Genomic DNA, 13,121 nt, shown 5'->3' with positions numbered 1-13,121 from the left:
TCCTGCAGTGCCCCAGCGTGAAGACAGGGAAAAGCTATAGGAGGAAAAGAGTCAATAAAGTTTAGTTTCTCAACCTCCTACCTCCACCCCATAATAATGACAGCTGGTTAATCATGACAGCTGGTTAATCATGAGACATGTGCACACCCCACACGCCCTGTACGTGTTTACTCATTGGAATAGCATGTCAGGCCAGGAGGCTCCATGGTCATTTCTATGAAGGTACTTTAGCAGGTCTTCAAGAAGGCAAGTGGCCTGGGTCCCTGTCTCTCCAAATTGCAAGGTCCCCACTTTATGTAGATGACCTTTGTGTATATTACAGTTCTGTGTAAGATTATTTTGTTATTCTTACCCCCACCCCCCGCTGCCACCAAAAAAAAAAAGTATTCCTCCGACAACCTTTCATAAAGTCCTGGAAGTTTGAACACCATTGCTCTAGGAAGTCATCTTATACAAAAATAAAAGTTGTGAGGTGCTTCATATACCTCCTGCGTTCTCCTATTTGGAGTTTTTCCCCATTTATGAAAGAGGTGAAACCACTAAGATATTTAGCAATTATTACTTTAAAAATTTTCTATTTATAGGCCGGGCGCAGTGGTTCATGCCTGTAATCCCAGCACTTTGGGAGGCCAAGGCAGGCAGATCACGAGGTCAGGAGATCGAGACCATCTTGGCTAACACGGTGAAACCCTGTCTCTACTAAAAAAATACAAAAAATTAGTCGGGCATGGTGGCGGACACCTGTGGTCCCAGCTACTCAGGAGGCTGAGGCAGGAGAATGGCTTGAACCTGGGAGGTGGAGCTTGCAGTGAGCCAAGATCGCGCCACTGCACTCCAGCCTGGGTGACAGAGCAAGATCCATCTCAAAAAAAAAAAAAAATTCTATTTACAGCAATGAAAATAGTACTGACTTAATGCACATTTCCAATGCTTTAGCATAACGTGACCACTTTCAATCAATATCTCTCTGGCCTTTTGTTTTTCCTTGGGAAATTCTTATAATCCTGCTCCATCTTTAACTATTCATTTTGTATTGGCTATCCAAATATACCCAATAATGCTCTTTCTGAAAATATGCCAACTGTGGTAATTACAGCTAAGCTGGAATATTAAATTGTGATGTCTGTTTTCCAGAGAATGAAGTAGTATTCCCCAGAGCATAGGCTTGGTGCCTGTGCAGGTTCTACTTTAAATATTCCAGGAAGGGTTGTTTTATATACTGAGGATGATTTTACTGGTCTTGCCAGTCATCTGAAATGCTGGTGTTACTCTTGTGGAAGGTTTATTCAAATAAACAAGGACATTTCACACAATACCTAGTCATGCTTTTCAGACATTTTAATATTTGGTTCATCATTTGCACACGCTCTCAAAAATCTAGGTTTGTCTATGTGTTCATATCATTTTGCCTGTTGCCAGCTCAGTCAGCAGGCACACTCTCCCAGGCTGTTGCTGTTTCGTTAGACTTCTTCAGGACCGTCATCTAAAATGGTCTTCCACACGTAGCTATACTGCCTTAGTTCACATCATCTGTTTCTTGCATGTGGGTTGTGTCTCAACTCAAGTTTAAGTTAGGTCTGTAAGGGTGGGAACTAAAGGAGTTGCAGCTTCAGTGGAGAAAAGAGCATTTCCTACTATTTATGGCTTCCCAAGGAAGGTTGGATTCTTCAGAGCAGGAGTGATTCCCCAATGCTAGAGCCTCTGGTCAAATTTAATTCTAATCCAATCAAAATAAATACAGGTATTCCATAAAACCCGATTTCATTTTGTAAATCTTACTTTGTATAATATAAGCAATTTTTGTATTTGTGTGGATTATATTTTATTTTCCTATTTCAAAGAGAAGAATTTGCGTTAGCAGACTCCCTTTGCATGCGGAGAGGAGATCATTTTCCCAGTAGGCATGGGGTTCCCTTCCATTCCCTGTCCAGTCTTCTTCTCCCCACTAAGTTAAGTCAAACTAAGCAGCTGGTAAGATATTCCCTGGTTCTTGCAAAGAAAGTGAGCAGATGGCAGAATGTATAGCTCTGAGCAGAATACTTGGTGTGGTATCCTCAAACACAAATTGACAGGAGGGAGTGGTGCGGCAAGCTCATCACGGGGGTAAATTGGAACAAGCTTATGGGGAAAAGTTGACAAAAGATAGGAAGAAACTTAAAAATATAGATGCCTTTTAGGCAGTGAGGAAACGTCTAGATATTTATACTGTGGTGATTATTAGGAATATGTGCAAAGATTGGCTATTAGGATGTTCATTACAGTGTTGTTTAATAATTAAAAAAGGACAGAAAGCAATATGGACTCAAAAATGGGAAAAGAATTTAAATAAATCCTAGTGTACCTGTTATAAATGAAATTATGGAACTATGACCCCGAGCATGGAAATACGTACATGAGAATGTCTAAAAGCTAGTTCATTTTGAAAAACAAAATAATGTCACCTCATATTATGTATAGTATATAAAGATGATTTTAAGAGTGGCAGTGTCTGGGATTATAGGTGATTGTATTTCTTCCCTTTTGCACATCTGTGTTCTCTCATTTGTCTTGTGTGGGGAGAAGTGACTTTTTTTTATAAAAAGAAGAAGGTATATGCATCCCAGCAGAGAAGCACTGGCTCCACCCAATACCTGCCTCATCATGCCACCCTCTCAAGCCAAAGGCCAGGGGGAAGCCCAGGCACCTTGACCATGACCGCCCGAGACTCACACTTCTTCTTTCTCATCAGGGAAGGAAAGCCCCCCTGTAAGTGATACTCCAGATGAGGGTGATGAGCCCATGCCAATCCCCGAGGACCTCTCCACCACCTCGGGAGGACAGCAAAGCTCCAAGAGTGACAGAGTCGTGGGTAAGTGGGTCACCAGCGGCCTCTGTGCCTGTGAAACCTTTATCACTTTGTATTTTTCCAAGACAGTGATGAAGGGATGCAAGTCATTTTATCCATTGTGTTCCCTCAACCGGCATATTAAAGAAATATGGCACAGAGATCAGCAGGATGGGGGTCCTCTGGTGTGTGGGAGGATGGACACTCACAGGCCAGCATGGCTGTGCGAGCCACACACCCCGTAAAATGTCCAAGTTGAGGAGCAGTCCTGCCCAGGGACTCGTCTCTGTCACTGTCCTCTGTCCTCACTGCACTTGAAGGAATATCAAATATTATAGATTGTAGATCGTGAAAATTACACACTTATGTGTTTTGGCAACAGTGCTCTTCAGTGTTTGGGGTTAGAAGAAGCCACATCTGGCCATTTTAGGTTATCCCTCTAATCTCTAGTTCTTAAATTTCAGATTTAACTGAAAATAGAAAGTTTCATAAATGGTAATTTTTAAATGTTAGAAAAAAAATCGAAGCACACATTTACATACCTTTTCCATAAAAAAGTGCGTGTGGAACCATTTGCAACTCCACTGGTTAACTTACACATGCGACAGTTCGTGTTTGGAAAACTTCACCCACCCTCTTTATTTCAAGAAACCAAAGACTGAGAGAAGTTCAGTGAATTAACCAAGGTCAAATGACAGAGTCAGAATTGAACTCAATTTCTGACTCAAAGACTAGTTCTCTCTCCATTATACCATGTTCTCATGAGCTAATGAGTCAGCAGTTCCCTGGAATACCTATTTTCTTCTTTAAAAAGAGAAAGAGCTGTGATACGGAGAGCCACCTGTTGGCACAAAAGAATATCATGAAGGACATACAGGTAAAATGAGGTAGACTGGATCAATGTGGGTCAGCTACATAAGCCCCCATAGCCAAGGAGGGAACATGTCTGTAAAATTCTCAGGCTTATGAAAATCACCTCAACTGTCTGTCTATAGGACATCCTAATGCAATAATGGGAAAATGTGATAACTGAGAATTTTATCAACATGTATGGAAAACATACTTTGGGCCGGGCACAGTGGCTCATGCCTGTAATCCCAGCACTTCGGGAGGCCAAGGCGGGTGGATCACGAGGTCAGGAAATCGAGACCATCCTGGCTAACACGGTGAAACCCTGTCTCTACTAAAAATACAAAAAATTAGCCGGGCATAGTGGTGGGTGCCTGTAGTCCCAGCTACTCGGGAGGCTGAGGCAGGAGAATGGTGTGAACCCGGGAGGCGGAGCTTGCAGCAAGCTGAGATTGCACCACTGCACTCCAGCCTGGGTGACAGAGCCAGACTCCATCTCAAAAAAAAAAAAAAAAAAAAAAAGAAAAAGAAAAAAAAAGAAGACATATTTTGTATGTTTTTTATGTGTCTTAGAAACCAAGTAGACTAGGTATAATGGTTCTTTTTTTTTAACTCAGCAGCACAGTTAATGGCATAAACAGATAAAGATGGTGGCTAAAGCCATTTGGTATAGATGAATCCAGAAAACAAGTACATTTATGAATTATTTTACCCTATTGGAAAATGGCTACTATATGTGGGAAAGTAGAGGGGAAGAGAAACGAACTTGTGGATTACCCACTCTATTCTACCAAAGAAAGATACATATATCATTTCAGGGTTTTCCAAAGTTGGGATGCAAATGATCATGTTTCATTTTAATTTATGTATTTGTTTTTGAGATTGTCTTCTATGTATTGCAAGTGATACTGGTTTTACGATGCACTGTACCACTCCAAGGGTTCCTTTCAAAACACATTTATATGAATTAAAAAATCAGTTTAAATAAAAACATCAAGTCAATAGTAGTACATAGATATGATAAAAGTTCGCAAAAGTGGCACAGGAATAGTCATTGGGTGGTGATGTTCCCTGATTTTTTTAGTCCCTGAAGCACCCAGCGCCAAGGGTACTGTTCTCCCTGCTTAACACAGGAGCAAACAGATGCTCATACCCTGCCCAAGAACACAGAGAGGCTCAGGGACTGAACCAGAAGAAATGACCCATTAACCATGTAAATGAACGGAGAGCCTGGATGTCAGAGTGAGGACGCCGGCTCGGGTCACCGTAGAGAAAGAGATGGGTTCTCCCTGGAATCCCTGCAGCCGCCCTTAGAGGCTGTGAGCCATCGTGGCTGGGGCATCTTTAGAGAACTGAAAGTCAGGCCGATTCCTGGAGAGTGAAGAATAGCACACGTGCCTTCAAAACAGTGTCAGTATCCTCTCCCTTATGGACATCATATTGTTGGTGGGTTTTCCTGGGTGGGAGATCACCCAGCATCTGGTTGGCATTACTGATGGGTTCCCAGAGCTGTCTCTTGGTTCAACGTCCTGCCCTCGGTCCCAGCTGCCCCCAGCACAGGTGTCACCTTGGAGTCAGGGGCAGGTTTGTCATTGCCCATGGGTCCTGACCCTGCCCTTTATCATGTTTGACATGATTTTCAGTCTACTTTTCCTTCAGGATGAAATTTAGAAAATATGATTTCAGAATTGTGAAATTTAAAAGCCCTAGAAAACCTCTTTGCTTGGCTTGGCTTGGCTTGTAAATAACAGTTGATGCAGCCCTGTGGACAGGCGGGGACAGCTGTGTGATGTGGGCACTGAGATGATTTGGGAGAATGAATGCTCCTCAGTGGAGCTAGAGGCCGCAGGAGTGATAGGTTACTATAAAGAAAGCTAAAAAGATGCAAAAGCCCACATGACAAACCGGGCACAACACAAAGGAGAGACTTGAGAAGAGGAAGTGAGGGAGGGAGAGGATCCTACAAGACCCAAGAACCCAAGGAGACATGGAGGGAAGAGAGGGCTCTTCACAGAGCTGAGTTTAGAGACCACCCTTGATGGTTCTGGAAGGAAACCAAACGGCTTTCATATGTGGTGACAGGCTGTTCATTAATTTATAGTATATGGCATTAAATAAATGAAGTATGTAGAGAAATTAGGAAACAATATAAAAAGGTAGGGAAATTCGTGGATAAAGGAAATAACCTGGGTACCATATTTCATCACATTATTCCATGGGAATAAGTCGTCAGTGCAAAGGATTGTAAAGAGTGCACAGCAGGAAATGAAAAGACAGAAGCAGTGGGGCCGGCAGGAGGAAATGGAGTTGCTGAACTGCAGGGTGAACAGCAGGGGCGGAGAGTGCCCTGGGGGTAAGGCACACCTCAGAAGGGACAGGTGCAGGCCCCCTCCTCCCTGGCCTGGAGCTTCTGGCAAGGCTTTTCTTCTCTGAGCCTCAGTTTCCTCTTTTGAAGGTGGCAATAGCAACTGAACCCGCATCACAGAATGGCCTTGAGGGTTAGATGGAACATATATGGACATAATTTGTTGAAGACAGAGTAGCAAAGACACAAAGTAAAAAGGACAGAAAAAAGAAATGCAACTTGTGCAAAATAGAAACTTCAAAGATTTACAAGAAGGGTAAAGGAAGCTATCGTAGCTTCAGTTGGGAAAAGGGAGAGAACAGATGACCAGCACCAAGGATAGAAGAGAGATTTCTTACTTTAAAAAAAAAAAATGGTCCAAAGAATAAGCAAATTGAAAACAGCCAGAAGAGAAAGGAGGAATTTGTTAGAATAGGGCAAGACTACAGGACAGAGTAGGGTGCTGGCCGCCACCTGACTCAAGTCCAAGTCGAACTGTCACTGTTGAAATTTCAAGGAGAAATGGTGAGAGGCTAAAAGATGCAAAAAAGAAAAAAAAAGTGGGAAATTATTTGCTAATAATAGATTACAAGGGTGTCTGCTTTAGAAAGTGACAAGGAACACTTTTGGAAGGCTGTGAGCTGTTATGACCACTGGCATCCTTCAGTTTTAGACAAATCTAATCGCAACAAGGATAACAGACCATATTAATAAACAAATTGATGGGAATGGTGGAAATCAGTCCCCTATGACGAGGGTGCGAAGTTACACTGATTGGTGAGTTACTCCCAGAATAAGCAAGTAATGGTTTCACACCTCATTGCTTCATTCAGTGTGGAAGGAACATTCTAGGTTTGTGTGTAAGTTTGGGGAGAAGGAGACAGAGCCAGAGGGCAGAGCAGCCCTGCAGCCCTCAGTTGGCCTCCATTTTCTTCCAGGTCTGAAGAAAATGAAACAAATGATTTAAAGTGCTGCTTGAAGAATTTAAGTTAGACTTAAAGGAGAGATGTGGTCTTTACTCTCCTTTTGGCAAGGAGAGGTTTAGTCATCAGAATGGTCTATTTAATGAGACTCTAGCTTGTTCTTCTGAAGTGGTCTTTTTAAAAACTAGAGAACTCTCACCTCTCTGAAGTGGTTGTGTATGAAACTGTTTAAAGCCGAGGATGCACTCAGTGACCTCTTGAGGCAACCCCAGATTTACTCAGTCAGCCATGGCACACATGCTAGAGAAGTAAAAAAATGAATTGAGACTTGTTCTGAAAACTCTTGAGCAGGGGCTCTTAAAAGTTTTTCATTTAGGAATTATGTCAGGGTTGGGTTGGGGTCTGGAGAGCAGATAAGTGTTTTGTGTGAGAAAAGTAAAAGCTTAGTTATTTTCTTCCCTTATTCAGTAATTCTTGCATTTTTTTCTTCCTTCTTTATACATACATTTTTGCCAGTTACTGACTCCTCTCTTGTACACATTTCCGTGTCCTAAATTAACCAAGGGTCCTCAGCCACTAGGATTCTATTGACAAGCACACAGGTCTGGAGGCGTGAGTAAGGGCATTCCTCCCCCATGAAATAAGGCAGCAAGGGAGGCGTTTGGGTGGGCGGAACAGAGGAGCAAAAGACCAGAGGACAGAGAAGAAAGATTCCAGGCTAGAAAACGGGATGGCCACCCCTGAGAAAGAGGACAGGCAAATTTAGGGCTTAGACTAGAATTGAAGAAAAAACCCAGGGCAGAGGCATAGGAATGCTGTAGGACTGAACTGGGACCATGATTGATGTAAGCGGAGATGGGTTCGTTGAATCCATGGAAGGCCAAAGGATTGAGGCGCATATGGGCCTGGGACAGGGCTTACTAATTGACTTGCTACCTGGCTTGATAATCGGGACAACCTCAGGCAGTAGTTATTCAGGCGGGAGGACATGTGAGTTTGAATATAGGGAGATAAGGTATATTTCTATATGCCCTGGTACATTCCAGAATGTGCTTCTGTGGCTCTATGCACTGGAGCAGCCAACTCCTGGAGCTGTGAGGAGATCGCCATGGTTTCATGAGTGGTTTATTTCAGCTTGCATCTCACAGTGTGGTGTTCAGAGGCATAGGCTCTAGGCTCCCTGGCAGCACTGAGAGATAGAAACTGAATCAGCACAACTTAGGTCCTTCACGTTGAATAGTTTGAACAGAATTTGATTTACCCCAGCCTAATTGAAAAAAAAAAAAGTAGAAAAAAAAATCTAGGTATTTTCCCTCTGGACTCCAGAACAAATGATTGAGTGTGTAAAAGCATACATCTTTTTTATTCATTCAATTGAAATAAAAATTTATTTACTCAGCCATGAGTTCTAAGACTGCAGTGGGAATTGTAAGAGGATTACCATATTTTTAATTGGCTATTCTGGTGCCAAATCTCCCCTTCATTTTAGAGTTTCAGGCAGAAGACTAGCACGGTAGTGGGGGTGGGGGAGTAGACAAATGGTGGTAACAGTCCTCTACACTCTGGGAGGGAAGGAGCGGTGCTGGAGACAGCTTTCACCATGGAAAGAAAGCAGCCGCTCTGGTCTAATTGGAGATTGGGCAGCAAGCTTTTGAGCACGGATGCGGAGCCTGCTTATCTAATCAGCAACTAGAGGAAGTTGTTTTTATCTGCGAAATGCATCTCTTCTGAACCGATAAACCCCATTTTAGCTGGGGAGAAATATTATCTAGCAGCATCTGAGCATTAGCTGCAGCTGAGCTCGAGCATGTTCAAATGTGAGAGAAGTCTCAAGCCGAGAACTGTTTGCCAAACTTCAAATGGCTGGAGTATTGGTTTTCAAGTTGTCTTTTTTTTCTTCTTTGAGGAATAACTGAAAGCATATTATTTGGATTTTGTTCACCTTGCTTTTTTAGTTCCTTTCCCCCTTCATAGTTGAATTATTGTTCAGTGGTCCATGGAGCAAATTTTGAAAATTCTATGTTATTCATCTTGCAATTTACTACCACTATCTTGGAATGCCTCGTGAAGACAGCAGGTATTGTCAGCATGAACATATCCAAACCCAGATGATCCCGGTTGGAAAGCCTCCCCTTTTTCAAATTTCCCAAACATGAGATATAGCATTACAAAATGATCTGCCCACCTCTAAGCTTTTCCATGTTTGATAAGAGAGGCCATCATGTAACAGGTTCATTGCTTCGCATTTCAAAGTAAATTTTAATTTACAGTCTTCCAGATTGCCTTTTGGGTAGGATTTTTATGTCTGCTAATTTGTCAAATTCAAAATGTTTAGGGATCATGATGTCTTCCACAGAACTTCATGACAGTTTTGATCTTAAAGTAAATGACTTTTGTGCTATATCAGATAACATCTTGTACTAGGTTTTGGAATAGACCGGTGAGATCAGGCAGCAGAAGTTTAATAACTTTCCTTGGAAAACTGAAATTGATGTGTGTATGTTTGTGTATATGTGCATGTGGTACATGTGTTGTGTGTGTGCAGGTGTCTGTATATATGTGGGGGGTATATGTGGTGTGTGATGTATGTATATGTATGTTTGTGTGTGGCATGTGTGTGTATCTATGTACATGTAGTATGTTTATGTGTGTAGTGTGTTGTGTGTCGTATGTTTGTGTGTGCATGTATGTGTGTGGTGTGTATATATGTATGTGTAGTGTATATGCGTATGCTGTGTATATGTATATGGGGTGTGTATGTATGTGGTGTGTGTATATGAATGGGATGTGTAGTGTATGTGTGTGCTGTGTATATGTGTATGGGATGTGTGGTATGCATATGTAGTATGTATATGTGTGTGAGATGTGTAGTATATGTGTGTGGTCTGTACATGTGTATGGGATGTGTGGTGTGTAGTGTGTCTATGTGTATGGGATATGCAGTGTGTATGTATGGTGTGTGCATGTGATGTGTATATGTGTGTGGGATGCATGATGTGTAGTGGATATGTGTGTATGGGATATGTGTGTATGTGTAGGGTATGTGTGTGTATGGGATGTGTAATGTGTGGTGTGTGTGTATGGGATGTGTGGTATGTGGTGTGTATGTGTGTATGGAATGTGTGTTGTGTATGTGTGTTGCATGTGTATGGGATGTGTCGTGTGTATGTGTGTATGGGATGTGTGGTGTGTGGTGTGTGGTGTGTATGGGATGTGTGGTGTGTGGTGTGTATGTGTGTATGGGATGTGTAGTGTGTGGTGTGTATGTGTGTTGTATGTGTATGGGATGTGTGGTGCATATGGCATGTGTGGTGTGTGGTGTGTATATGTTTATGGGATGTGTGGTGTGTATGTGTGTATGGAATGTGTGGTGTGTATGTGTGTATGGAATGTGTGGTGTGTCTGTGGTGTATGCGTGCACATGCGTGTGGCAGCTGAGCCACCGGGGTGTTTGCTGTGCCTGGGAGCAGGCCATGTGGATAGGTAGGCCTGGCTCTGTTGATTCCTAGCTGTTGGCCCTGGCCAGTGGCTCTGCTGTTCCTGCATTGTGAGGTGAGGGCGCCCCCTCACCCGATCCTGGCTGTCATGTCTGTGAAGCCTGACACCACAGGATGTGTGGTGTATGGTGTATATATGTGTATAGGATATACGGTGTGTATGTGTGGTGTGTGTGCAAGTAATGTGTATATGTGTGCAGGATGTGTGGAGTGTGGTGTATATGTGTGTATTGGATGTGTAGTGTGTATGTGTAGTGTGTGTGGTGTGCATGTGTGCATGGGATGTTTGGTGTGTATGGGATATATGGTGTGTGGTGTGTATATGTTTATGGGATGTGTGGTGTGTATGGGATATACGATGTGTATGGGATGTGTGGTGTGTGGTGTGGATATGTATATGGGATGTGTGGTGTGTATGTGTGTGCACGCATGTGCACGCATACACCACAGACACACCACACATTCCATACACACATACACACCACACATTCCATACACACATACACACCACACATCCCATAAACATATACACACCACACACCACACATGCCATATGCACCACACATCCCATACACATACAGCATAGACGGCTGTCCAGAGCAGCTGCACTGACATCATCAGCATCTGCATTTTGGCCTGCTCCACGTCCGACATTCCTGTTAGGCAGGTGGCTTTAGGGAGAAGCACTGACACACTGACCCCAACAAAAAGCTTACAGTTCCTCAGTGATAAAACACAGGGTGCAGCCTGTGGCCAGGCTGGGTCCCCGGAGAAGACTCAGTCAGCAAACACCATGTGGTTCCCACAGCTGGAAGCACTGGGGGAGGAGGAGCCCTGCCTGGCCCCGGTGGGGGCAGGGGGAGGGTGCAGAGGGAGGGGATGAGTCATTTTGCCACAGGCACGCATGTGCTGGTGAAGGGGTGTGCGTGGGGACCATGGGTCACACCTCGGCTGTCCCCTTCTTTAGGAAGGGGTGGAGGTGGTAGGAGCGGGGCAGGTGCAGGCTCAGAGGCACAGGAGGCCCGCACTCACTCTGAGGCTGAGGAGTAAATGGTGCGGTGCTGGGAAGGGAATCCTCAAATGTGCTGACCTGGGAATAGCCCTTCAGGTGGCCTGTCACATAGCTCGCCCTTGGGACAGGCGGCAGCGAGAGGCCAGGAGGCCTTTGGTGCAGGAGGGGAAGAAGGGCAGGGAGGGGTGTCTCAGCAGCCCCGTGGTGTTTGCCCTTTTGAGGCGGTTCCATCCATTGGCCACATTGTCCACCTCGGTGACTGGGGCCACAGTGATCCTGCTGAACGCAATGGGAACTGTACCCAGAGTAGGGGTTCGCGTGAGACCGAGGGATGGTGTCTAGCCACGGAACAGTCCAGAAGGTAGGGATGTAAGCCACAGGGCAAGTTCCATCTGTGGGACACTATCAGCTCAGGAGGGACAGCCAACAAAACAGCAGGACCACAGGGGCCCTGGGGAGTAAATGCCTTTAATTGTCTAAGAGAGGAGCAAAGAAGGAGACAGAGAGTGAGTTGTGTGATTCGGGTAAAATTTCTAGAAAGAAACATGGCAGGGAAGCCTGGGACAGCGATTTTAGCAAAGGCGAGAGGAATTGCCGGGGAGAGGATAATGCCCTAGAAAGAGGTGTCTGGGGGTCGGCGGTGGGTTTCCCACAAGCGGCTTGGTAGGATTGGGGCAGAAACCAACCATGTGAGAGGGACCGGGAGTGGCACAGGAGAGGAGGCAGCAGCTGTGGGCTGCCAGGCGTCAGGAACCAAGGGAAGAAGACAGGGAGCTGGTTGGGGTCGGGGGTCGCAGGACTAGGGATTGGTATTTACAGGGTAGTCTTTTTAGGAGAATGTTTAAATGTGATCGAAGGCCAGTAAGTGGGAGCTAGCAGAGAAGGAAGGATTAAAATCTAACTAGCAGCCCAGGGTAGGCCGGCAAGAGTCACCTATGAGCTGGGCCTGGGCCTGGACTATCCCCTAGGTTTCCTCTTGGCACTCTCCTCCCTTCCCTCAGGGCTCTGTTCAGAGGTCCCCACACAGAGAGGTCTTCCTGGACACATGCCCTAAGATAGCATTCTCAGCACTGCTGCTCCTTGCCCTGCCTTATAGCAGCAACGTCACCACTCATAGATGAAGGACTCAGCTCTGATTTGCTCCCTGCGTGATCCCTAGTACCTGGGCATCCCCCGGCCTAGAGTAGGTTGGTGTCTGATACATGGGTATTGAATGAATGAATGGGAATGTGGCCCTGCTTTCTCAAAGATGAGGGCAAATAGAGCATGTAGGACAGTAGAGAGAACTTTCAAAGTGAGAGGAGAGAATTTGAGGCTGCATCTGATGTTCACCATCTTATTTTAGGTCACTGTTTCTCAGTGGGCACAATGATATTTGAGGTAGGGGGCATTTCTTTGGGTGAGACTGTCCCTCCCATTGCAGGATATTTAGCCACCCACATCACAAGTGGTACCATGGTGATTGTGACACCCAAAATGTCTCCACATTTCTCAGGTGAGGACCCTGCTGGAAAAGCCACCAGTTAGCCCGGACACATTCATCCTCACTTCCTTCGGTACTTCCCACTCTTAACAGCTTTGAAAATTCAGAGGGGCAATCTTTGGCAGATTTGTTAAGGTTTTTTAATATAGCCAGTAATGTTCCAGAATCTGACATGTGAATTTAAAAAAA

The 13,121-nt window shown here is 44.6% G+C and overlaps 1 protein-coding gene across 43 annotated transcripts in view; it reads left to right on the top strand.

Annotated features, from left to right (window-relative positions):
- IKZF1 (IKAROS family zinc finger 1) overlaps positions 1–13,121 on the top strand; it is a 101,143-nt gene that overhangs the window by 20,878 nt on the left and 67,144 nt on the right. For 42 of the 43 annotated variants that reach the window (XM_063609562.1, XM_063609556.1, XM_063609542.1 and 39 more), the window contains exon 3: positions 2,729–2,848. In XM_063609562.1, coding sequence (XP_063465632.1) covers positions 2,729–2,848 — 120 coding nt within the window. Of the gene's footprint in view, positions 1–2,724; positions 2,849–13,121 lie in introns of those variants that run through there. The other variant, XM_055293162.2, reaches the window with a different exon arrangement.

The sequence above is a fragment of the Symphalangus syndactylus genome, chromosome 9 (assembly GCF_028878055.3).
Source record: "Symphalangus syndactylus isolate Jambi chromosome 9, NHGRI_mSymSyn1-v2.1_pri, whole genome shotgun sequence".
NCBI classification, from domain to species: Eukaryota; Metazoa; Chordata; class Mammalia; order Primates; family Hylobatidae; genus Symphalangus; species Symphalangus syndactylus.
The sequence above is the reverse complement of the archived record's forward strand: the minus strand, read 5'-3'. Positions and strand labels throughout refer to the sequence as shown.